Below are 23091 nucleotides of genomic sequence, written 5' to 3' on the forward strand. Positions count from 1 at the left end.
CCCGGGGCGGCTCCGGGGTGGCGGTGCCGCCCCTCGTGGCCCCGGCGGGGACGAGGCGCGGCGGGTGGGAGCGGGATGCGCACCCCCGAGGGTCCGGCGGGGCGGGGGGGCCGCGGCCGGTGGCCATTTTGCGGAGCCCCCCGATGCTCGAGGTTGTGGGTGCGGGGAGGCTGCCCTCGGGTCCCCAGCGTGGGGACCGCCGGGTGCCGCCCCGTCTTCCAGAAGGATCCAGCCGGGGTGCGGCGGGGGGGGCTGCCCGCCAACGAGGAGACGCCCCGGCCCCCAGCAGGGTGCAAAGGGGGAGGATGCCATCCCCGCAGCCCACGGCGGGGGACACAGGAGCCCCTTGTCACCCCAGACCAGCCCTGCCCTTCCCTCGGGGCTGTGGTCTTGCAGCTGAGCCATCTTGCGTCATCACCATCATGATGCTTCAGAGTGAAGCAGCAGCGCCGGAGGCAGCGCTGGCTGCCCCACCTGGGGCAAAGATGCTGCGATGCTAAGGCTGTTCTCGGCCCCCAAGGACGAGCAGCTGCCGGTGACCTTGCGCTGTGGGGTGGCCGGACAAGGGCGGCCATGTCACTGCGGGCCAGTGCGGTGGCTGCTGGCTGTTGAAGGGGCAGTGCCGGGGCGCAGGGCCGGTGCAGAGCTCCGCGCTCGGTCATCCAGGTTCGCAGGGAGCAGCCCTGCACCTGCCCTATTGTCTTACTGCTCTGCTTGCTTCTCCCCCTCCTCCTCCTCCTCCCCTTGCCGGGGCAGTGACCCCTCCCCTGGGTCCTGCAGACCCCTGCTCGGCTCCCACGCGGCAGCTTCAGGGCTCGGGGAGGACAAGGGACCAGCCGAGCACCTCCCGTGGCACCGCACAGGCAGGCTCCCTCCCATCCCAGCACCCCGAGCAGCCCCGTGCAGGCGGCCTCTGTGGCACTGGGGGCAGGGAGGCAGCCGAGCCTCCCCCTCCCCTGGGTATGGCCAGGGGTGTGGTGGCTCTGCCATCTCGGCGTGCTGCTGCTGACCTCCATTTTGTCTGGGAGGTGGCAGCTGGCGCTGGCAAAGATGCTGCCACCACCCTCCACCTCCCTGCATGTGGCAAGAGCTGCAGCCCCTCCAGTCCCGGGTGCAGTGGGAATCTGTTGTCCACCCCCTTTCTGGCTGCCTTTCTCCGTGCCCAGCAATGCTGGGCACCACCAGAGCTCGCTGCCCTTTCTGTGCAGCTTTTCCCTGCTTTGGGTTGGCGTGTCTGGAAGAGAGGATGGAGGGAGCAGGGATGGGGGTGGGGTTACTTTGCAGCAGAGATGGGAAGCAGAACCCCTCATCCATGTCCTTACATTTCCTACCTGTAAACTGAATCTGTATGGGAGTTGTCAGGGAGCTGCACACCCTGCCCTGGGGCTGTGTCCCCCGTTGGGGTGGGCAGGAGGCGAGGAGGCACAGGGCAGGGTACCTGGGGAAGCAGGGGCTGGCTTTGTGTGTGGGGGGCATTTGCCCTTGTCCCGGGCTGTCCTCTGAGCTGCTTCCCTGCCTGCAGGTGCTGTCTGGAGAAAACTGCACCGTCATGGCCCCTTGTCCTGTGTGGGGCGGGAGGAGGGTGAGGAGCTTGGCTGGCAGGCGTTGACGGTGCCATGTCATCCAGCAACGTGCTCCCTGCTGCCCTAGAGGCAGCACACAGTCCTGTGGTCCCAGTCAGAGCCGGGGGGGCCCCAACAAAGGGTGCAGGGGAAGGGCTCACCACAACAAAGCCTGGCAGCTGCTGAGGATACACCGGTGCAGCCAAACCCTCACTGAGGTGACGTGGGGCTGGATGTGAGCAGACAAAGGGAAACTCACCTTGGATTTCCCTGGCTGCAGGCAGCTCCTCATCTGCTGGAGCTGGGGGACCGGCAGAACAGCACGTTCCTGAGCATCCTTGGGGGAAGAGCTTGCTGGTTGGTGGCACTTGGGGACAATGCTCCCTGTCCTGTTGGTCACCTCGCAGCAGGAGAGGCTGCCAGTTGGTAGCCCCTGGACTTAAGAGCGGTTTCATTAGCTAATCTGCCCAATTAATCTTAGCTGATCCAGTTAATCATGGCTCTCCAGGCCTTTTGCTCCTTGCTGGGGGTGACTGGTGTGTCATGGGGATGGGCAGAGCCAGCAGGGAAGGGGGGAAGAATGCCCTGCAAAACTGGGGGACAGGTCCAGACGTTCCCCCTGGCCCCAGGACTTGGCCATTCCTCTCTGCAGCCTCTCTTGTGAGCAGGGCAGCCCTGGGAGGCGGCAGGGAGGGAGCAGGGAGCAGGGCTTTGGTGCTGGCACGCTCCCAGCGAAGGGCTGGCCGTGGCTTATCGAATTTCTCTCGATGGCAGCAGATTAAGCAGGCGGTGGCTGCTCTGGCTGTCCCCAGGCAGAGCGAGCTGGCCGGGCTGGAGCTGCCCACAGGCTGGGGGGGATGCCTGGCCCTGCCCCTGCCCCTGCCCCTGCCCCTGCCCCTGCCCCTGCCCCTGGCCCTGGTCCTGGCCCCTCTCTGCACAGGATGCTGAGTGCCCAGCGATGCCAGGGGTGCAGGCTGAATGCCTCCCTGAGCCAGGGAAGCGAGGCAGGGGAAGGAGAGGAGGGTGAGAAGCAGCTGGGTCAGTGTCTGCTGAGGGTCCCCAAGGGCACACGGTGTCACCCGGGGTCCTTGTGCTGCTGTGGCAGGGGTGGAATGGGAGAGTTGCAGAGGAGCAGAGGGAAGCAGGGCATCGCCCACCAAGGATGCTGAGGGAAATGGATGGAGCAGAAAATGGAAGTGGGACTCTGCAGCAGGGAATACTGGCCAGGAGAGGAGCTCACACTGCTGGGCAAGGACACCCAGCTGGGAATACACTGCCTGTGGATGGCAGGGAGAGAGAAAAGGTCCTGCTGGCCAGGAGGGAGGTTCTCACAGCCAGCAGTGTGGGGGTACGGGGTGTGGGGCTGAGCAGGCAGAAAAAGGCAAAGAGAGGAAAGCAGCACCAAGGGAAGGTACACAGCAGGATGGGGAACACAGGAAAGTGGTTCAAAGGAGAAATCAGAGTTTCTTTGTGGGAAGTGATGGGGCCGGAGTGGTTGGGAGTGGCACAGGGGTGGGAGGGGATAAGAGCAGGGCCTGAGGTGGCCCGTGGCAGGCAGCAGACAGTCCTGGTGGGCTCACTGATGGGTGTTGCTGTTCTGGGGCTGTGCTGCAGGCAGGAGTCCAGGGACCTGACCCACCTCTTCAGAGCCCTGGTAGCTGGAGAGGCTGCAGAGCTGGGGGAAGGGAGCTGCCTTAGCTCAGGAGGAGAGGGAAATGTTTGACATGGCAGTTGTCAGGTGGATGGGGGTGAATCCATTGTCCTTGAGCGGTGCCACAGGGTGGAGCAGCTCGAGCTCTTGGCCTCGTGAAGATGCAGCCCTTCCACATGGGAATGCATCCAATCGTTTTCATGGGAAAAACAACTCCTTCATTCCCCTTTGGCAAGCACTTCTGTTTTATTTTTCCTTTCCCCAGCTGAGTGGGGAGGCGGAGGCCACTGGGAGGCAGCAGCCCACTTGCTTGCTTATGGACTCAAGGGTGGTGTTAAACACCTGCTTAAAATAATCCAAGCTCAAGAAAGCCTGAGACCAAATGCTTGAACTCTGGGATTTATGGGTGTGATCACTGGCTGAGCACAGTGGGAGCTCTGGAGCCATCCCAGCAGGAAGATAAGAGGGGGGCTTGGGAACTCCAACAGAAGCAGCTTTGTCCTCTGCATGCTGTTGGACATGCCAGCTCACTTATAAAACAGGCAAAGGGTTTCTGAAAGGCAGTGCCAAGCTTGTAACACTTTCTTGCTGCAAATTTTTCCACTGTGTCTATGGTTTCCTCTCACCCCCTTTGGAAATCAAACCACAGCTGTCAGACCTCAGGTAGTTTTAAACCCATCCCCTTTCCTTGGGATACTTTTTATTCTGTGGATTTGTTTTTTTCTTCCCTTCACCACACCCCGCCCCCCCTTTTTTTTCCACAAATTCTCCTGAATTTTTCATTTCCACTATGGGAAAACACATCTCATGTTCAAGATCCCTCCTTACTGCTCCCCTTCCTTCTGGTCATGGCCCATGTAACCAGAGCTGTGCTGCTGCTCATTAACAATCTCATTTCTCCCTGATCTCCTTCCTCCTGGAGCAAATATCCTGCTGGCAAAACCCAGGCTTGGAAAGCATTAGGGAATTCACACACACCCTTGCAGGTGGGATGCCAGAGGAGCAGCTCCTGCCCATTTTCTGAGGGGTCCTGTGCTCCATTTTCACCACCAGGCTCAGCATGGGGAGCCAGGGAGCAGGGAAAGGCAGGAAAAGGGATTTGTTAGAAGGCAGGAAGGGATTTTGTCAGGTCCAAAAGGATCCCAAAGGATGCAGCAGAGGAAGGATGCCAGTATAATTTTCTGGGCAGTGCTCGTGAGGTTTAACAGCAGCTGGGGGAAGCTGGGAATGGCCTGCAGAGCACCTGGGCACCAGTGCTGGGGTGGACAACTGCTCTGGGAGATGTTGGTGCCGGGTTTGTTTTGTCTTGGTGAGCCTTGCAGTTAATTTTTTAGCAAAAGGACTGGAAATACGATGGTGAACTGGGAGCTTCAGCTGAGTGCAATGGCCACTGGCTTGCCAGGAAGGGCTGCTGGTGCTGATGCTGCGAGTCTGCTTTGTGGGAGCTGAATGGGAGGCGCATGCCCGCGGCTGTGCTCAGCCACCGCCCCCGTTCCCCATGGAATGCCATCCCTTCCCTCCCTCCCCCCGTCCTGCTGCCCAGCCCCTGCTTTGCTGGGCTCGGAGGGGAGGCAGGAGGCTCTGGTAGCAGGCAGGGAGCTTTCTTGCAGGTTGGGGGGTACCTGCTGGGTGCCATTGGCACCCTGGGGTGAAAGAGCTGCTCCCTGGGGGTGGTGCTGCTGCTGGCAGCGGCTCTGCCCGCTGCTGTGGGTGCCCGCCAAGTGATGCTGCAGGGGATGGAGGCTCCAGTGCTGCCCCCTGGGACTGAGCTGGGGGTCCTGACCTGAGGTATGGCAGGGAAAAGAGGTAAAATGAGGGCAGATCGAGGTATGAGACAGGTATGAGACAAAACATCGTCTTTCAGGCAGAGACAGAGCAGCGTTCCCTGCAGGTTTCCTTGCACAGGCCCTCCGTTCATCCAGCACAGCTGCAAGACGTGGATTGGGATGCGAGTTTTCCTAAGCCCCTTTTCTTGCCCTCTGCAGGACAGGCAGTGCTCCCCTCTGGCAGCAGCCAGGAGCGGCCGGCGCGATGGCGGGAGCGTCCGTGAAGGTGGCAGTGCGCGTCCGGCCCTTCAACTCCCGGGAGATGAGCCGGGAGTCCAAGTGCATCATCCAGATGTCAGGAAGCACCACCAGTGAGTGCCTCGGGGGCAGAGGGGCTTTGGGGGCTGCCTGGGAAGAGCACGTGTGGTGTGGCCCCAGCAGCAAGCTGTGGGGTCCGTGCTGAGGGTGCCTGAAGCGTCTCCAGCGGTTTGGAGGAGGAGATGTGGTCAGCTTTCCATGGGGAAGTGCAGTCCTGCTGTTGGAATGGCAGTGGTGGGATCTACGTGGCGCTGAGCCCTTGGATTTTGGTGACAATGAAAGGGGCAGTGTTCCCCAGTAGGCAATGAGGGATCACAGAATCACGGGGTGGTTTTTTGGGAAGGGATGTTAAAGATGAGCTCATTCCAGCCTTCCACTAGAGATCGTGTTCTTCCACATCCAACCTGGCCTTGGAGCTGTGCGTGGGCCAGCAAGTGGTTTTTGACTGCTTGGCCAGGTACCACTCACTGCAGCGTGCCAGGACCCATCCCTGCTTCTCTGGGGCTCCTGGGGATGCAGCAGCAGCAGCAGGATCGAGGGGTGGGAGGAGGGTTTGCCCAGGGGATGGTGTGCTCAGGGTGGGGTGCAGCCTGGAGGCCTGGGGCTGTGTGTCCTGCCAGGAGCCTGCCTGGCCTTTGCCCCTCTTTGAACAACAGCTGCTGGCAGAACGGTGTGGGAATGGCAGTCGAGCCCCTCCTCTTTGGCTCTGGAAGGCTCCAGATGGGGCAGTGTCTAAAATAACTCCCTGCCCGCCCGCCTGGGGCTGCCTGCGTCACCGCGGTGGGTGAGACACCGGTGCCAGCCACCCCCGCCCTGCAGGCTGCTATGACAACCCTGCTGCTGGGAGGGGACAGCACCCAAGGGTGCAGGGGGACTCTGGCACCCCGCTGGCCACCCCAGGCTCGTGGAGCAGGGCTGTGGGGCAGCACCTGCTGCTCTCTGCCATCCTGTGGGGATTCTCCATTCATGGTTGGACGGGGATTCTCCATCTGCCTGGGGTGCAGGGCTTGTGTCCTCGTGGTGAGGAAGCCTCCTGTCCATGCAGGAGCTTCCCAGCTGCCCAGAGCCAGGCAATAGGAGGGCAGATGTTCCCCATTCTGGTTCTGGGGGGACCTGCTGTGCCCCAGTCCCAGCCAAGAGCATCAGGCATCCCCCACCTCCACCATGGCTGTGTTTGTTCAGAGCTGTCTGCCCTGCTCACCCTGCACACCCTGGCTGTGCCCCCCTCCCTCCAGCCCAGGGAGGGCAGCAGGGCTGCAGGCAGGAGCCCTTTGCTGACAGGGAGGATTTTCTCCATGAATGGACAAACCACTGGCTAATCCTCTTGGCCAGGGGGCTGGGGAGGAAATGTGGGGGGCTCAGAAACCTGTTGGTGCTGTGGCTGGTGGGGGCAGGAGGAGGCTAGCAGGGCAGGACTGTCTCAATCCTCCCAGCTCCTGGCAGAGAAGCCAAAGATAATCATGTTTGGGGGGAGTGAGAGTGAAGTTTTCCCTTCCCAGGATTATTTGCAGAGACCTTTGCCTGTGCTGGGGTGGGGAGGCAGGTTCTTCTCCTGCCTAAAGCATCGAGCCCTGTGGGAGGCAGAGGGGCCCAGGCTGGGAAGGGATCAGCCTTTCTCTGCTGTCCTTTCATCTGCAAGCTGCCACAGCCACCCACCTGCCCCCAGCCCTGCTGCTCTGCTCCTGTGGTGTCCTGCACCATCCTGGGCACCATCCTGGGCACCATCCTGGGCATCCAGCTGCCACAGCCACCCACCTGCCCCTAGCCCTGCTGCTCTGCTCCTGTGGTGTCCTGCACCATCCTTGGCCCCATCCTGGGCACCATCCTGGGCACCATCCTGGGCACCCACACTCCTGGCCCCTCTCCTGTTGGCTCCCTCCAGGATGGTGTGGAGGAGACCCCTGGCTTTGATCCCAGTCATGTTTTGTGTCTGGAGCTGTGCCTCTGCTGCCTTTAAACCTGGTGTTTATTTTCTCTGGTGTGGGCTCTGGGCTTTCTCCTGCTCATGCCTGCCCACTCGTGCTGCTGGCTCTTCAGGGCAAGGTGAGGGACATCTCCAGAAGTTTTCCTCCTTCCTGCCCCCTTGTCTCTGTGTTTGTCTTCACCTCCACACCCCTCCTTGCCTTTTCAATCCCAATGGCCCAGAGCATGAATCTTTTTGAGCATCTTTGAAAAAGTCCTATAGGAAAGAAAAGCTCCACCAGCAGCACCCACCTGCCTGCAATATAATAGGCAATAAAAGGCAAATAAATGGGAATGGCAGGGGCATGGCAAGAGTGTTTCAGCCCAGGACAGGGGATGCCTGCTCTTGGGATGCTCCCTTCTCCTGTGTCCCAGTCTCTGGTTCCCCATGCCAGCTGGGCAGCTGCAGCTGGGATGCCTGGAGCCACGTGGTGCCATCCCCGGCTGCTTCCCTGCCCTGTGCCCAGCATGGGCTGGCACTGGCATGCAGAACAGGCTCCTTGTGTGGCTCCATCCCGCTCCACAGCTCCTGTTCTCCTGGTCAGTGCCACCTCTGCAGGGCAGAGCCACACCTGGTGACCAGATGGAGCTGCCAGAGGTGCTCCATCTCACTTCTTGTGGGATGGAGGATCTCTGCTCCTGCTTCTCCTCACAATTCCCTCAGCACAACCTCAGGCATTGGCAGGGGTCAGGAGCAGGCAGCCACCACGGCTGCCCACAAAGGCCTGCTCCTCCAGGGCCTCCACATCCCTGTCTGCTGCTGCAGGACTGCCAGTTGTCTCTTCCCAGCCCTTTCTCCTGGGAATCAGCCTGCCTGGAATGCAGCAGGTGTCCAGAGCAGTGCAGTCAGGCTGCCTGCAGCAGGCAGGGAGCCCGTGCCAGCCCCTTGGTGCCGGAGCTGGGCTTCTGTCCATACCAAGGAGCATCTCAGGAGCTCCATGCTGTGGTTTTGTGGTCGGGTCTGGATCCTGACCCCACCTGCCACCCTTCCCCAGTCTGCCTCGCTGCTGGGCTGGGTTGTGCTCAGGTCAGAAGTGGTGCACCCTCCCGTGGGAGTAGAAAACATCTCCACGGTGGTGTTGGAGGAGGGATTCAGAGCAGAAAGCTTCTCTGTGTGTAACACCCACATCTGGCCATCAGAGACCATGGCAGAGAGCTGCACTGTGCCTGGGGCTGCCCAGGATGGCCCAGCTGGAATCAGGAGTGGGTTTGAGCCCTGGCTGACTGAAGGGCAGGGCAGGCTGGGATGGAGAAAGCTCAGGGCTTATGGCTTCTGCATCCTTGGTGGTGGCAGGGAGCAGCTGGGGCAGTGGCACGGGAGCTGAGCTGTGCAGGCCTCAATGTCACTTCATTGTCACCTAACATGGCTGGTGGCTGCACTCGTGATTGCCCGCTGCTTTGGGTTCCTTCTGATGCATCTGTTGTTCCAGAAAAAAACCACATGGTAAATGCTCTACATGAGGAAAAAAAAAACCCCATGGCATGAGGAAGAGCAGTGATGCAGTCTCCAATTTCCATAGCAACGTCCTTTTCATCAGGGGATGACAAAAGCAGACTCTTGTTTCCGCTGTGCTGTGACACGAGGCATTCATCACCCTGCTGGGCTGGGCACCTGCAGAGCCCAGAGGGGCTCTAGGGGAGCCCTGGCAGGGCTGCAGCTGCTCCCACCCCACGGGTGCCAGCATGGGAGCTTTGGGCACGCTGCCCCAGCTGTGGGGAGAGGAGGCTGGGACCCTCCTGTGCCACGCTGGGCTCCCATGGGCAGGTGCCACGGCCGGAAGGAACCTGAGGGAAGGAGCCATGTCCCCCTCACTGTGCCCAGCAGGAGGTCTGGGCAAGGCTCTGCCTCTTCCCTGGGCTCTGCTGGCCATGGCACCACCTCCTCTGCTTTCACAGGTGGGGTCTGGGGATGCAGAGCTGGGAGATTCCCAGTCCAGCTTCCAGGGCTGTTTTGGGCTGAAACCCATCACCCTTCATCCCTCCCACATGGAGAGGGGAGAGGGGGCTGGGGCAGGGGTACCATGGGTGGCTGGTGGCCTCACGTTCCCATCTATTTGTCCCTAGCTATCCTGAACCCAAAACAGCCCAAAGAGACACCAAAAAGCTTCAGCTTTGACTATTCCTACTGGTCCCACACTACGGTAAGCACTGGGAGCCTGCCTCGAAGGCTGGGCTGGGGAGAGGCACGAGGGCCTCCTTGCCAAATTTCTCCATGTCCCCCTCCTCTGTGCAGCCTGCAGACATCAACTATGCATCCCAGAAGCAAGTGTACCGGGACATTGGCGAGGAGATGCTGCAGCATGCCTTTGAAGGCTACAACGTGTGCATCTTCGCCTACGGGCAGACAGGAGCTGGCAAATCCTACACCATGATGGGCAAGCAGGAGAAGGACCAGCAAGGCATCATCCCACAGGTGTGCCTGGGGAAAACTGCCTGTCCCTCTTGTCCCAGAGGAAAAGCAGAGCTGGGAGGAAAGAGGGCAGCAGGGTGGGAGTGATATTGCCAGAGTCTAATATCGTACTGCTGGGACAGTGAGCTGGCATGGCTCCACCAGGAGGGGGTCAGGGAGGGTCATCCAGGCTCTCCAAGGCTGGAAGGACTGTGGTCTGACCACACAAGGCCGGTGGATGTGAGCAGCAGTGGCCCAAGGGCTGAGCTGCTGACCAAGAGCTGCAGCATGCTGGCCCTGCAGGGCACAGCCCCGCTCTGGGGATGCTGATTCTCCATGGGGGGCTCTGCCAGCTTCCCAGGAGCCCTTCCAGCACTCACTGGCTGCTTTTTGGGGTGAAAAGGTAGAAACCCCTGTATGCTGGCAGGCCAGGCAGGAGCATTGTGCTGGGGGGGCTGAGCTCGCTCTTGTGTCCGCAGCTGTGCGAGGACCTCTTCTCCCGCATCAACGACACCACCAACGACAACATGTCCTATTCCGTGGAGGTAGGCCCCCCCCGCCTGCCCAGCCCCTTCTGGGCCCCCCCCCGGCTCCACAGACCCCTCTTTGGGGCCATCCTGCGAGCTCTGCCCCTGCCCTCTGCTCTAGGTGAGCTACATGGAGATCTACTGTGAGCGCGTGAGGGACCTGCTGAACCCCAAGAACAAGGGGAACCTGCGGGTGAGGGAGCACCCCCTTATGGGTCCGTATGTTGAGGACCTTTCCAAGCTGGCTGTGACCTCCTACAATGACATCCAGGACCTTATGGACTCTGGAAACAAAGCCCGGTGAGTTGGAGAGGGAGGAGATGGGCAGGGTTTGGGAAGCTTGCAGTCACTTCTAGAAGGTTCTGCTTCACTCCCTTACAGCTGCTCTGCAAGTGGCAGTCCTCTCCTCACTGAGTGTTGGGTACCCCCACTTTCTCTCACCTCACTTTCCTCCTGCTTTCCAAGGGCACTGGAAACAGCAGGAGAAAGCCTGAACTTGTGCACATCTTCTCCCAGAGCCCTCTTTTGTCCTCCAGACTTGCCTTCCCACTGTGTACCCTGTCCTGGCATGAGCCCTGGCCCTGGCCCCATCACTCCAGTGTCCCTCACAGGGTGTCACACCTCCCTGTCCTTCTCTCCCTGCAGCACAGTGGCTGCTACCAACATGAATGAGACCAGCAGCCGCTCCCACGCCGTGTTCAACATCATCTTCACGCAGAAGCGGCACGACGCCGAGACAGACATCACCACTGAGAAGGTGAGAGCAGGGCCTGGAGGACTCGGGGGAGCCCTCATGGGTCCAGGAAGGACTTTGTGTTCTTTCATCAGCACTTGGGGCAAGGTGGGGCAGCCTGGTGGAGGATTGGAGCAGGAGGGAGATGAGTCCCAGGCACATTCTGGGCTCATGGTCCCTTGAGGGACTGGCCCCTGTGCAGGATATTTGGCAGCTGGTGCCCTTTATTCCTGCCTGCAAGGGTATTAGCCCTGCTCCTGAGCAACTCCTGCAAGGATGGCCCCGCAGAGCCCACTGCTGCCCCAGAGCAGTGTCATCCTGCAAGGGCTGTTGGCTTCGTGCTGGGTTTGCTGTGCCCACAGGGTTGACAGCCTCCCCTCTGCCTGCAGGTCAGCAAAATCAGCTTGGTGGACCTGGCTGGGAGTGAGCGAGCTGATTCCACAGGTGCCAAGGGCACAAGGCTAAAGGTGAGAGCTGACCTGAGGTCCCCTTCTGCTGGTGGGACACCATGGCCTCCTCCCTCATCCCCAAAACATCTCCTGCCCTTGCCTGGTTCTTTGCCCACTGCATTGCCAAAATCCTTGATGGGACTGTGTTTGAAAGATGCCCAGTACCAGTTTCACCACAAGTCCCAACTGGTTACCCAGTAAGACCAGCTGCTCTTTGCTCACACCCTGCTGGATATTCCTCACTTTCTCCTGGGCTTTAATGTGGCTCTGAAATGGGGCCTGAGCATTTTCCTCTTCTAACCAGGAAGGAGCAAACATCAACAAGTCCTTGACCACTCTGGGGAAAGTCATCTCTGCCCTGGCAGAAATGGTAGGTAGCTGGAGAACAAACAAACATTGGCACTGGGGGGAAATGGGCTCAGGCCAGCAGGGCTGGGCTCAGCTTTGGGGGATGGAGCATCCCAGCTGCATGGGATGGGCTCAGCTTTGGGGGATGGAGCATCCCAGCTCCATGGGATGGGCTCAGCTTTGGGGGATGGAGCATCCCAGCTGCATGGGATGGAGCATCCTAGCTCCAAGGGATGGGCTCAGCTTTGAGGGATGGAGCATCCCAGCTGCAGGGGTGGGCAGACACACCCCAAGCTGTCCCTGCAGCTGGGACAAGCTGGGCTGGTGGAGATGCCATCTGCATGGGGAGCTGTGGCACTCTCTGCTTGAGGGCCAGGGATCTGTGGTGGGTGCCAAGGCAAAAAGCAGCTCCCTAAACAGTCTCTCCATTTCCTTTGCAGGACTCAGGGCCCAACAAGGTGGGTGCCCAGGTTGGATGGGGAGGCGGGCGTTGGTTTTGAGCACAGTGGGAGTGGGTGGGAGTGGGTTGCAGGGTGGTTTGGGAGTGAGCCTGTGCCTAGACTTGAGCCATTCTTCTCCTGGGGGCTGGCAGAATCTTCAGCCTCCTCCTCCTCCCTCTGGGGCTCTCAGTAGCCAGCCTTAACAACCCTCCCAGCTCAGGGCGTTTCACAGGCAGGACCTGTGGACCTGGGCAAAGATGCCCAAGGTTGCCATCCTGCTCCAAGTCCCCATCCTGGGGACCAGCTGTCACCTTCCCTTTGAGGAGAGCAGGCAGCTTGACAGCCCTTCCCTTTGCTGTCCATTCCCCAGAACAAGAAGAAGAAGAAGACGGATTTCATCCCGTACCGAGACTCGGTGCTGACCTGGCTGCTGCGGGAGAACCTGGGTGAGGACAGCGGGGGGTGTGGGCTGCCCAAGGGTGTGGCTGCCACCAGGGGTGACAGGGGACACCAGGACCAGCAGCTCCCTCATGGCTCTGTCTTACTGGGCAGGGGGCAACTCCAGAACTGCCATGGTGGCTGCTCTCAGTCCTGCTGACATCAACTACGATGAGACCCTCAGCACCCTCAGGTAGGAAGAAGTGCCCTTGTCCTCCCTGTAGTGAGCAAGAACAGGGGAGGCTGGCTGACCCCAGGCACTGCCAATGCTCTCCCCACCTCTGGGTGTCCCTGCCTGGGGGTGTGCTGTGGGAACCTGCAACCCCAGACAAAAGGCCAAAGGGTTGCCACTGGGATTCTCCTTGCTGGAGGGGCTCTGCAACACTCTTGCTTGCCCAGCAGCTGGGGTTTTACCCCTGTTCTTGTGTTGTTCAAGACCCTGTCCCAGTCCTCAGTGTTGTTCAAGACCCTGCCCCAGTTCTCAGTGGTGTTCAAGACCCTGCCCCTGTTCTCAGTGTTGTTCAAGACCCTGCCCCAGTTCTCAGTGTTGCTCAAGACCCTGCCCCTGTTCTCAGTGTTGCTCAAGACCCTGCCCTTCCCCAGGTACGCTGACCGTGCCAAGCAGATCCGCTGCAATGCTGTCATCAATGAGGACCCCAACAACAAGCTCATCCGGGAGCTGAAGGACGAGGTGGCACGCCTGCGTGACCTTCTCTACGCCCAGGGCCTCGGGGACATCATTGACAGTAGGTACCACAGGTGCTCTCTGGCAGCCCTGGGGTCCTGCCAGCCTGCAGGGCCCCACAGCCTCCCTGCACCCTGCTGCCCTGCCCCAGTGCAGCACAGTGCTGCCTCTGGTGAGCCCCTGCCCGCATGGTCACGGCCCCCAACCCCTCCTGTCACAGGGGGAGCTGCTTTCTGCCCGGCAAACCTGCCCTTCTTCCCTCCCACCCACATCTGCAGCATCCAGCACCCAGCAGAGGTGCCAGGAAGGTGTTACTGGGGCTGCACATGCCCATGGGCTCCCCTCCCTGTGCTGTCTGATATCCTATCATCTGAGATGAACCCCTCCTTGTTCTGTTCTCTCTGTCTTACCCCTGCTCCCTGCCCTCTCTTTCTCTCTTAGCCCATCCTGCTGCGGGAGGATCCAAATGTGTGTATTCCCCATCACTGGTACTCTCTGTTGCTTTTTGGAGCTCTAGGCTGTGCCCAGGGGCACCCGTGCAGCATGGGGAGGGCTCCTGCAGCCAGCCCCTGCTATGGGCTGGCGTGTGCCTGCAGGCTGCCCATCCTCAGGGAGCTGGCACAGGGGATGGTGCCGGAGTCATGATTATACCTCAGCTTGGGTGGTGCTGAAGGGACCAGTGTCCTCCCCCCTGGCCATGCCAAGGGCCCAGGCCACACGGGGACTCCTCCTTCATGCTGTTGTGATGTTTCCTGCTGCTGCTGCTGCTGCTGCTTCTGCTGGTGTCTCACTGGGACTGGAGCCTGGCACAGCCCTCGGGTGGGATGGAATGGTGCTGTCCTGATGAAGTGGTGGCCAGGAGGCTTTGGCCCATGAATAAGCACCCTGTCCCACCCTGGGTCAGGCAGTGCAGCCTGGCTCTGGCCAGCCTGCTGAGGAGACAGGGGCCTGGTTCAGGCCTCCTGGCTCAGCTTCCCTGGATGTGGGCTAATGGAGATGGGTGACTGGTCCTGCTGAGCTGTGCCCTGCCTGCCTCCTGCACACTGCTCTGAGAACCAGTACCTCCTCAGGGCTGCAGGAGCACCTCCCATACCTGGCTCCTGAGCCACCCCAGCTGACTCCTGGGGTGCAGCTGGCAAGCACCACTGCCTGTAGTCCTGGCTTCATTCCCTGGCTGCCTGGCCAAGGTGCTGCTCCAGCAGGCCATGGGCTTCCTTTGAGCAGACCCTGGGAGGGAATCCTGCTGCTCCTCCTGTCCTGTTTACCTGACCCCTTCGTAGGGCAGAGGGCCACTCCCTCTCATCCCCTTCCCTCCTCATTCTCTGCTCCCAGATCTGGCAAATCTGGGGCATCTGGGCAGGGAAAACCACACAGGCTCTGTGAGATGCAGAGGATGACAAGAGGCAGTGGCACATACCTGGGGAGGACATTTGATCCCACACCTGATGGATGCAGGACCTGAGGTTGCAAAAAAGTGTCCCTGGGAGCCCAGGATGGCTGCTTCCAGCATCTGCTTCACCAAACAGCCCTGTTCTCTGAGGGGCTGCCTGGGCTGGGGAAGAGAGTGCCTGCCCTTGCCCTGTTGCTCTCTGTGCTGCTCTGCTGTTGCCTGTGCCTTTTCCTGTAATTCCTGGCTTTTTTCTCGACGCACCGGCCACTCTTTTTTTTTTCCCAACAGCTTTTCTTGTCTCTGTCTCTCTCTGTCATCCTGTCTGTGTGTCTTTCCCCGGCCCACCCTCCTTCCGCGCCCGTAGATGTGTCCGACTTTGAGAACAATAATGATGCTCGAGGGGCAGAGCTGAGTCAGCGCCATGACAATCTCTCCACAGTGACCAATGCCATCGCTGGGATCAGCCCTTCTTCCTCCCTCTCTGCCTTGTCCAGCCGTGCTGCCTCTGTGGCCAGCCTCCACGAGCGCATCATGTTTGCTCCAGGCAGCGAAGAGGCAATTGAAAGGCTCAAGGTAAGAGGCTGGTGCTTTCCCCCTTTCCCCTTTTCCCCTTTCCCTCTTTTCCCCTTCCTTTCCCCCCTTTCCTTTTCCCTTTCCCTTTCCCTTTCCCTTTCCCTTTCCCTTTCCCTTTCCCTTTCCCTTTCCCTTTCCCTTTCCCTTTCCCTTTCCTTTTCCTTTTCCTCTTTTCCCCTTTTCCTCTTTTCCCCTTTTCCCCTTCCTTTCCCCCCTTCCCTTTTCCCTTTCCCTTCCCTTTTCCTTTCCCTTTTCCCTTCCCTTCCCTTCCTTTCCCCCCTTCCCTTTTCCCTTCCCTTCCCTTCCTTTCCCCCCTTCCCTTTTCCCTTCCCTTCCCTTCCTTTCCCCCCTTCCCTTTTCCCTTCCCTTCCCTTCCTTTCCCCCCTTCCCTTTTCCCTTCCCTTCCCTTCCTTTCCCCCCTTCCCTTTTCCCTTCCCTTCCCTTCCTTTCCCCCCTTCCCTTTTCCCTTCCCTTCCCTTCCTTTCCCCCCTTCCCTTTTCCCTTCCCTTCCCTTCCTTTCCCCCCTTCCCTTTTCCCTTCCCTTCCCTTCCTTTCCCCCCTTCCCTTTTCCCTTCCCTTCCCTTCCTTTCCCCCCTTCCCTTTTCCCTTCCCTTCCCTTCCTTTCCCCCCTTCCCTTTTCCCTTCCCTTCCCTTCCTTTCCCCCCTTCCCTTTTCCCTTCCCTTCCCTTCCCTTTTCCCCTTTTTTCCCTTTTTCCCCTTTTTTTTCCCCCTTTCCCTCACCCCTCAATGCCCTGCAGCTTGCAGAGGGGGCTCAGTGCTTTCTGGGACCCCATGAAGGCTGATCCTCATGGGAAGCAATACTTGGATGTGCTCTTGCAGAGTGGGCAGACTTAGAGCTCACCCACCCTTCTCCCTGTCCCCTCAATGCCCTGCAGCTTTCAGAGGGGGCTCGGTGCTTTCTGGGACCCCATGAAGGCTGATCCTCATGGGAAGCAATACTTGGATGTGCTCTTGCAGAGTGGGCAGACTTAGAGCTCACCCACCCTGAGGGTCTGGGTGTTGTAGGGTTTTCCTGGTGCTGCCTTGCAGGGGATGGCTGCCTTGGACCTGTGGGACAGGTGCTTGGGCTTGGGATGGGCACTCCTGTCATGGGCACAGTGCTCCTGGTGCAGCCTGGCAGTGAGGGCATGGAGAGGCTGGTCTTTGTGCCTCACTCTTTGAAGCTGGGACTGATGGAAAGATGGGGTGAAATGCTGCTGCAGCTTGTGTAAACAGGCCTGAAACTGGGATGGGTGTCCACGCTGGGCAGAGCGGCCAGGCGTGCTGCCCAGGATGGAGTTACTGACCCCCTGGAACCCCCCTGGCAGGAAACAGAGAAGATCATTGCAGAGCTGAACGAGACGTGGGAGGAGAAGCTGCGCAGGACAGAAGCGATACGGATGGAGAGGTGGGTGGGCTGGGGGGACTGGGGCAGCATGGCATGGCACACGGGCATTCCTTGGACATTTTCTCGGAGCAGTTGAGTTCCTGGGGCAGCCAAACAGTTTGGATGTCCAGCCAGACCCTGGGTTGCCCCTGGGGACCCCAGTGCCCACCATGTCAGCCTGCACAGAGGTGGGCTGCTCTGAAAAACCCACCTGAATTGTGATGAGAGCTGTGGCAAGCCCTGCATTGCAATCCGTGGGACAAACCAAGGGCTTCCATCCTGGTGCTGGCCCCAGGGGTGCATGGAGTTCTAACAGGCACTTCTTTCTCTTGCTCCTTCAGAGAAGCGTTGCTGGCCGAAATGGGGGTGGCCATGAGGGAGGATGGAGGCACCTTGGGTGTATTTTCTCCTAAAAAGGTAGGATCATCTTATTCTCTTCTTCCTGGGCACTGATCCACTCTGTCACAGCTGGCCAGTCCCATGTGCTTCACTAGCCTTTTCTTGGCTCTGAAACCCATGGGGGAAATCCCAGCATTGTGCCTGCTGGGTACAAACATGGGTACAAATACATGGGTAAATGTCCATCCCCCACTGCTGGCAAGCTGTCCCCCTTCATGAGGGGATTTGCTGATGACCACTCTCTTGAACTTCAGTGTTAACTTATAAAAATGTATACTTTCAGTTATTTAAAATTGCTGCCCCTGAAGCCAGCAAGTCCTTGCTAAGAAATGTGGGTGGGTGAATATTCCATCTCTTTATTGCTCGTAACATTTGGCTTGGCCAAACCTCTTAAGTGTGTGTGTCCCCAGCTCAGGGGGTGATAAAGACTTCACAGCCTTCCCCTGACGTGGCCCAGTTGACTTTTAGGATAAACTTGTGCACTGTTGTCTTTGTTTCTTGTCCCAGCTGCTGCCTGTTAGGACTCCAGACCTTTGGGTAGGAAGCGTGGGGGTTTATTCCCCAAAGCAGGTTGGTCTTGGAGGTGGGGCATTGCTGTGGTGGTCTTGGTGCCTCCTTGCTCTTCAGCTGTCTGGCAGGTGGAAACTCTTCTGACTTCTCCAGTGGCTGGTGAGGAAAGTTAGGGTTGATAGTGTGCAAACTCCATTTTGTTGTGGGCACTGCACTTTGCTGTGCTTCTGTGTGCCATGGCTGGCGTGGCTACAGCTCCAGGAGCTCAGTGGAAGGTCACCACCAGCTTTACAAATCTGGACAAAAACTGCAAGTGAAGGAGGTCTCAAGCCCCCAGGGCTGTATGTCTGTCCAGTGGGGCCAGAGGTTAAATGTTACAGCCAACTTCTGCCAGCCACCATGGAGAAGAGCCCACCTTCCCCTCGACTTCCAGCTCTGCTGCCCTGTTTGCAGTGAGTTTCTGCTGCCAGCCAAGGCTTGTGGCACCACGGTGAGGGCCCCCTCTGCATGCTGGGTCTCAGCAGGCTGGTAAGGTGTTCCTTACAGCCACTATTCTGTCTGGTAAACTCAGAACTTCTCCCACTGATACTCCTGGGACTGCCCCTGTTCCCTGAAGGTGTAATCCCAGCAGCTAAGCTGGCTCTGGCCAGAGAGGCCTGTGGCTGGGAGAGAAATTTTCCTCCTGTCGAGAACAAAGTGGTTTGTGACCCAGAGCAGGAAAGGGCTGTGAGGGACTGTTAGGAAGAAAACCAGAAAGTGAAATTCAGCCTGCAGGTAGGGCTTCAGGTCTGCACTGCTTTTGGATGAACCTCTGGGACCCGCTCTTCTTGGATGCATCATCTGGTGTACAATCAGTGGGTCTGGGACCCGCTCTTCTTGGATGCATCATCTGGTGTACAATCAGTGGAGAAAAACAGGCACTTTTACTTCCTTTTTGACCTGGCAGAGGGCAGGGTTAGATTAGGTATTGGGAAGAAATTGTTCCCTGGGAGTGTAATTAGACCCTGGAACAGGTTGCCCAGAGAAGCATTCCTGGAATTGTTCAAGGCCAGGTTGGATGGGGTTTGGAGCAACCTGGTCTAATGGAAGATGTCCCAACCCATGGCAGGGGGGGAAACAGGGTGTTTTTATGTCCCTTCCAACCCACACCATTCCATGGTTCTATAATACACAGCACAAGTGCAAAGGGTCCTGCCCCAGGAGACTCTGAGCCATATCAGGGATTCCCCATGGGAAGGTTTTGGCTTTGTGCTGGGCCTGTTTGGAGCATGAATTTTCAAAGGTGGCCAGAGGAAGGGTAGACAGGGCTCAGCTCTGTGAGGAGGAAAGCAAGGAAGCTTGTGGAAGCAGGGATCCTCATGACAGCCTCTCAGTTCTCTGCAGTCCTCTGGAAAAACACCAGTCTGGACGTGTCACCCTGAAGACACAGAGGGCAGGAGAGCCTGTGCAGGGGCAGCCTGCAGTGCTGCTGAGCTGCCACCGTCCTGCAGAGCACCCTCAGAGCCCGGGCAGGCAGGGCACTCAGGGATGGCTCCTCGTTTGTCTCTCCCAGACACCACACTTGGTCAACCTCAATGAGGATCCGCTCATGTCCGAGTGTCTGCTCTACTACATCAAGGATGGGATAACAAGGTGAGAGCCAGGTCCCGTGGAGAGGTGGGAGCATTGTCCATGTCTCAGTGGCTGACTTCCCCAGGCGGGCTGGGGGGTGACAGCTGTCCCCAGGCTGGGCACTGTTCCCAGGGCACCCCCAAAATGCAAATCCCCAAGAGTCTGGTCTTGCAGTGCACCAAGGGTTGCTCCTTTCAGCTCCAAGGATGGGGCTGGGGGGAGACTCAGGAGGAGCTGCTTTGAGGGAGGATTGAGCTGGATTTGCCCTGCAGGGTTGGCCGGGAGGATGCTGAGAAGAGGCAGGACATCGTTCTCAGCGGGCACTTCATTAAAGAGGAGCACTGCCTGTTCCGCAGCGACACCAAATCTGGTGGTGAAGGTACTGCTTGTCTGGAGGAGCTTCACTGCCCTGGGGACCCATCCCTCTGCATTTCCTCAGCCCCTGTCCTCAGATGAACTTCCTGCCCTCCTCAAACTAGCTGGGCTTTACTGCGTGGCTACTCCATGCTTCCAGACGAGCTACATCCCTCGTGGCTGGGAGGGGAGCTCGCACAAGGCATGTGGGAAGGAAGTAAGGTGAGGAGGTCAGGGCAGGATGGCTGAACAGACTGCAGATGATTCCCCCTCTCAAGGTGTGGAGCAGAATTCACTCCCCAAGATGGCAGGAACCTGGGTGTGAAGCGGCTCTGGCAGATGAGCATGGGGAGGCTCTGGTCTCCTCCCACATGCAGTCTTCAGCTGCCCTTATTTCTTGGGACTGCTCTGATTAACATCAGGTTGGCTGAGTCCTGTTAGCTTCCCACGGGGTGGGTGCTGCTGGTGGGTACCACCACCAGGCTGGTGGTGGCTGGGGCGGCTCTCCCTTCCTGAGCAGGACATGCAGGATTCATCCTTCTGCTTCCCCCTCTCCCCTTCTTGCCATCTCCACAGTGATAGTGACCCTGGAGCCCTGTGAAGGCGCTGACACCTACGTGAATGGCAAAAAGGTGACGGAGCCCAGCGTCCTGCGCTCAGGTGGGTCCCGGGGCTGGCACGCCAGACCCGCCTTCCTCCCTGCCCCGGGGGCCCTGCACTTGTCCCACGTTGAACCCACACCTCTCCCCCGTGTACGTGGCTGCAGGAAACCGCATCATCATGGGCAAGAGCCACGTCTTCCGCTTCAACCACCCCGAGCAGGCTCGGCAGGAGCGCGAGCGGACGCCGTGCGCCGAGACCCCCGCCGAGCCCGTGGACTGGGCCTTTGCCCAGAGAGAGCTGCTGGAGAAGCAAGGCATCGACATGAAGCAGGAGATGGAGCAGCGGTGAGAGCATGGCCTGAGGTGCTGGGCAGTTGGGTGTTCACTGCCAGCTTGGTCATCCTCTCCTTCCCCATTTCCACCCAGTCTCCAGGAGCTGGAGGACCAGTACCGGAGAGAGCGGGAAGAGGCAAATTACCTTCTGGAACAGCAGAGGCTGGTAGGTGGCCAGGACATGGCTCCTTCTCAGGCTGCCCAGGCATGACTGAAATCCTGGCAGATGTTTGTGTGGGGTGGGTCTGTGTTCTAAAAATAAGGGCAAAGTGTTGTTGCTAGAGTTGTCGCCACGAGCACTGATCCAGAGGAGGGAGGAGGCTGTGTTCCTGCAGGGAAGAGGAGTGCCATGTGGCAGCGTGGGGGAAGGTCACACCAGTGGGTTGCATCACCTCTTTTCCTGTTTCCCCCAGGACTATGAGAGCAAACTGGAGGCACTGCAGAAGCAGATGGATTCTAGGTATTACCCTGAGGCAAATGAGGAGGAGGAAGAACCTGAGGATGAAGGTGAGGGCTGGGAGCCACCAGGAGGTTTTAATGCTTTCAGTGGGAGCATGAGGAGTGAACTGTGGGTGGATGTCCTGCTGGTGGGGTGACTGTCCCTCCATGTCCCCACAGTGCAGTGGACCGAGCGGGAATTCGAGCTCGCCCTCTGGGCCTTTAGGAAGTGGAAGTGGTACCAGTTCACCTCCCTCCGTGACCTGCTCTGGGGCAATGCTATCTTCCTCAAGGAAGCCAATGCCATCAGCGTGGAGCTGAAAAAGAAGGTGGGTGCCTGGGCTCCTTCCTAGCTGGCTGCAGCACCACAGCAGGGGCCACGGGAACAGGCAGCCAGGAGGAGCTGAGGAGAGGTCTCCAGAGGCAGCACATGGAGCCTCCTGCCCTCCCGGGTGTCTCAGCAGCCCCTCTGCCCCTCCCCAGGTCCAGTTCCAGTTTGTGCTCCTCACGGACACGCTGTACTCGCCTCTCCCTCCCGACCTGCTGCCTCCCGATGCTGCCAAGGACCGGGAGAAGCGGCCGTTCCCGCGCACCATCGTGGCTGTGGAGGTTCAGGACCAGAAGAACGGGGCAACGCATTACTGGACCCTGGAGAAGCTGAGGTGGGTGACAGATGGCTGTGCCAGGAGGGTCGGGGTGCCCGCAGCCCTGTGTCTCGCCGCCACCATGGGCATCCCCTCTGGCTGCAGGCAGCGCCTGGACCTGATGCGCGAGATGTACGACCGAGCAGCAGAGGTGCCTTCCAGCGTCATCGAGGACTGTGACAATGTGGTGACTGGCGGAGACCCTTTCTACGACCGCTTTCCCTGGTTCAGGCTGGTGGGCAGGTGAGCGCTTTGGCTCCTTCCAAGCGTGGCTGGGACCCACAGGAGCTCCTGCAGGAGGACACGCTGCCAGCGCTGCCCGTGCAGGACGCTCACCCCGCGTGCGACGGCTCCGGCGCGATGGCTCTCCTCCTGTCTGCTGCCAGCACCCCGAGGGGCACACGGGCTGCTGGCAAGGCTCCTGCTGCCTGCCTGACCCAGTGCTGAGAGCCACGGGGTGTGCAGGGCCCGTGGCCGTCCAGCAGGCAGGCAGCCTGTGCCGTGGTGGCCGGCACGCGGTGGGCATGTGTCCCTGTGCACGCGCTGGTGTCTGAGCGTCTGTCTGTGCCGTGTGTGCCGCGTGGCTCCGAGCGCTTCCTGCACACCGGATGGAAGGGGGCAGTGCCAGCAGGATGGGCCACCCTGGAGAAGGCTGGGGCAGGGCAGGGGGAGCAGGGGGCTGAGCTGCGTGGCCTGGAGGTGTTCCCCCGTGCTGTGGCACAAGGAGGGATGCTCTCCAGCAGCAAGGGAGAGTGGCGAGCCTTTGTGCCACCTGCTCTGTCCCTGCGTCCCCTGCAAACCCAGCAAAGGGTGTCCCCAGCATTCACACTGGTTCCGTGGGTTGCTCTTTTGTCTGGCTGTTGGTGGCTTTAGAGATGCACCAGATGGGCAGGTCTTTGTTCCCAATGTCCCTTGATTGAAGCAGACAAAAAACCCACCCCAAAACCTAACCAAGAAAAAACAAAAAAAAGCAAAATTCCTATTCTTTCTGTTTGGAACAGCTGGTGTTAACATGTCTTCTATCTTGTTGTACTAACCTTAGTTCAGATATCTCTGGCTGCAACAGCTCTCCTCTTTTCAACACATGCATGAGCGAGCGCATGGCTGATCTCACCCCCTCCCCTACCTTCTCGAACCCCGACTCCGACATCACCGAGCCTGCTGACGAGCAGCACCAGGGGCAGGAGGAGGAGGAGGAGGAGGAGGAGGAGGACCTGGAGGAAGACATCTTTCCGGAGTGCCCGCTGTGTGATGGCCGGGATCCATTTTACGACCGCTTCCCCCTGTTCAGTTTAGTAGGAAGGTTGGTGAGGTTTTAGGAGAGCATGCCGGGAAGGACCTAGCTCTTTCGCATGAGGGAACTGCTTTTGGACACGACTCCCACCTCCGGGGCATCCCGGAGGTGCAGGCTGGGCTGGGACTGCCGCCGAGCCCGGGCGCCTGGCGGGGTGGTGAGGTCCCCACTGAGGTGAGGTAGGGCAGTGAGAAGCATGGCAGGGGAAAGGGATGGCAGGGGAAGGGAGATGGTGCCTTCCTTTATGTGGGCACCTTTTTGGGAGAGCCCCTGAAAAGGAGAGCTCTG

General features: G+C 59.3%; 1 protein-coding gene across 24 annotated transcripts in view; it reads left to right on the forward strand.

The window, feature by feature from the left end:
• The window catches only part of KIF1A (kinesin family member 1A), a 41910-nt gene that overhangs the window by 317 nt on the left and 18502 nt on the right, over positions 1-23091 (forward strand). For 4 of the 24 annotated variants that reach the window (XM_039727853.1, XM_039727855.1, XM_039727856.1 and 1 more), the window contains exons 2-27: positions 5199-5350; positions 9324-9400; positions 9493-9672; positions 10128-10193; positions 10297-10475; positions 10821-10932; positions 11298-11375; positions 11662-11727; positions 12146-12163; positions 12516-12591; positions 12698-12776; positions 13187-13329; positions 13710-13736; positions 15023-15231; positions 16560-16639; positions 16960-17035; positions 19080-19159; positions 19411-19517; positions 20069-20152; positions 20259-20439; positions 20521-20593; positions 20841-20934; positions 21046-21194; positions 21349-21527; positions 21615-21752; positions 22552-22812. In XM_039727853.1, coding sequence (XP_039583787.1) covers positions 5245-5350; positions 9324-9400; positions 9493-9672; positions 10128-10193; positions 10297-10475; positions 10821-10932; positions 11298-11375; positions 11662-11727; positions 12146-12163; positions 12516-12591; positions 12698-12776; positions 13187-13329; positions 13710-13736; positions 15023-15231; positions 16560-16639; positions 16960-17035; positions 19080-19159; positions 19411-19517; positions 20069-20152; positions 20259-20439; positions 20521-20593; positions 20841-20934; positions 21046-21194; positions 21349-21527; positions 21615-21752; positions 22552-22812 — 2918 coding nt within the window. In that variant the 5' untranslated portion in view covers positions 5199-5244. Of the gene's footprint in view, positions 1-4766; positions 5002-5198; positions 5351-9323; positions 9401-9492; positions 9673-10127; positions 10194-10296; positions 10476-10820; positions 10933-11297; positions 11376-11661; positions 11728-12145; positions 12164-12515; positions 12592-12697; positions 12777-13186; positions 13330-13709; positions 13737-15022; positions 15232-16559; positions 16640-16959; positions 17036-19079; positions 19160-19410; positions 19518-20068; positions 20153-20258; positions 20440-20520; positions 20594-20840; positions 20935-21045; positions 21195-21348; positions 21528-21614; positions 21753-22551; positions 22813-23091 lie in introns of those variants that run through there. The other 20 variants (XM_039727865.1, XM_039727866.1, XM_039727868.1 and 17 more) reach the window with 8 other exon arrangements.

Source organism: Passer montanus, unplaced genomic scaffold (assembly GCF_014805655.1).
Source record: "Passer montanus isolate IOZ18808 unplaced genomic scaffold, ASM1480565v1 scaffold63, whole genome shotgun sequence".
NCBI classification, from domain to species: domain Eukaryota; kingdom Metazoa; phylum Chordata; class Aves; order Passeriformes; family Passeridae; genus Passer; species Passer montanus.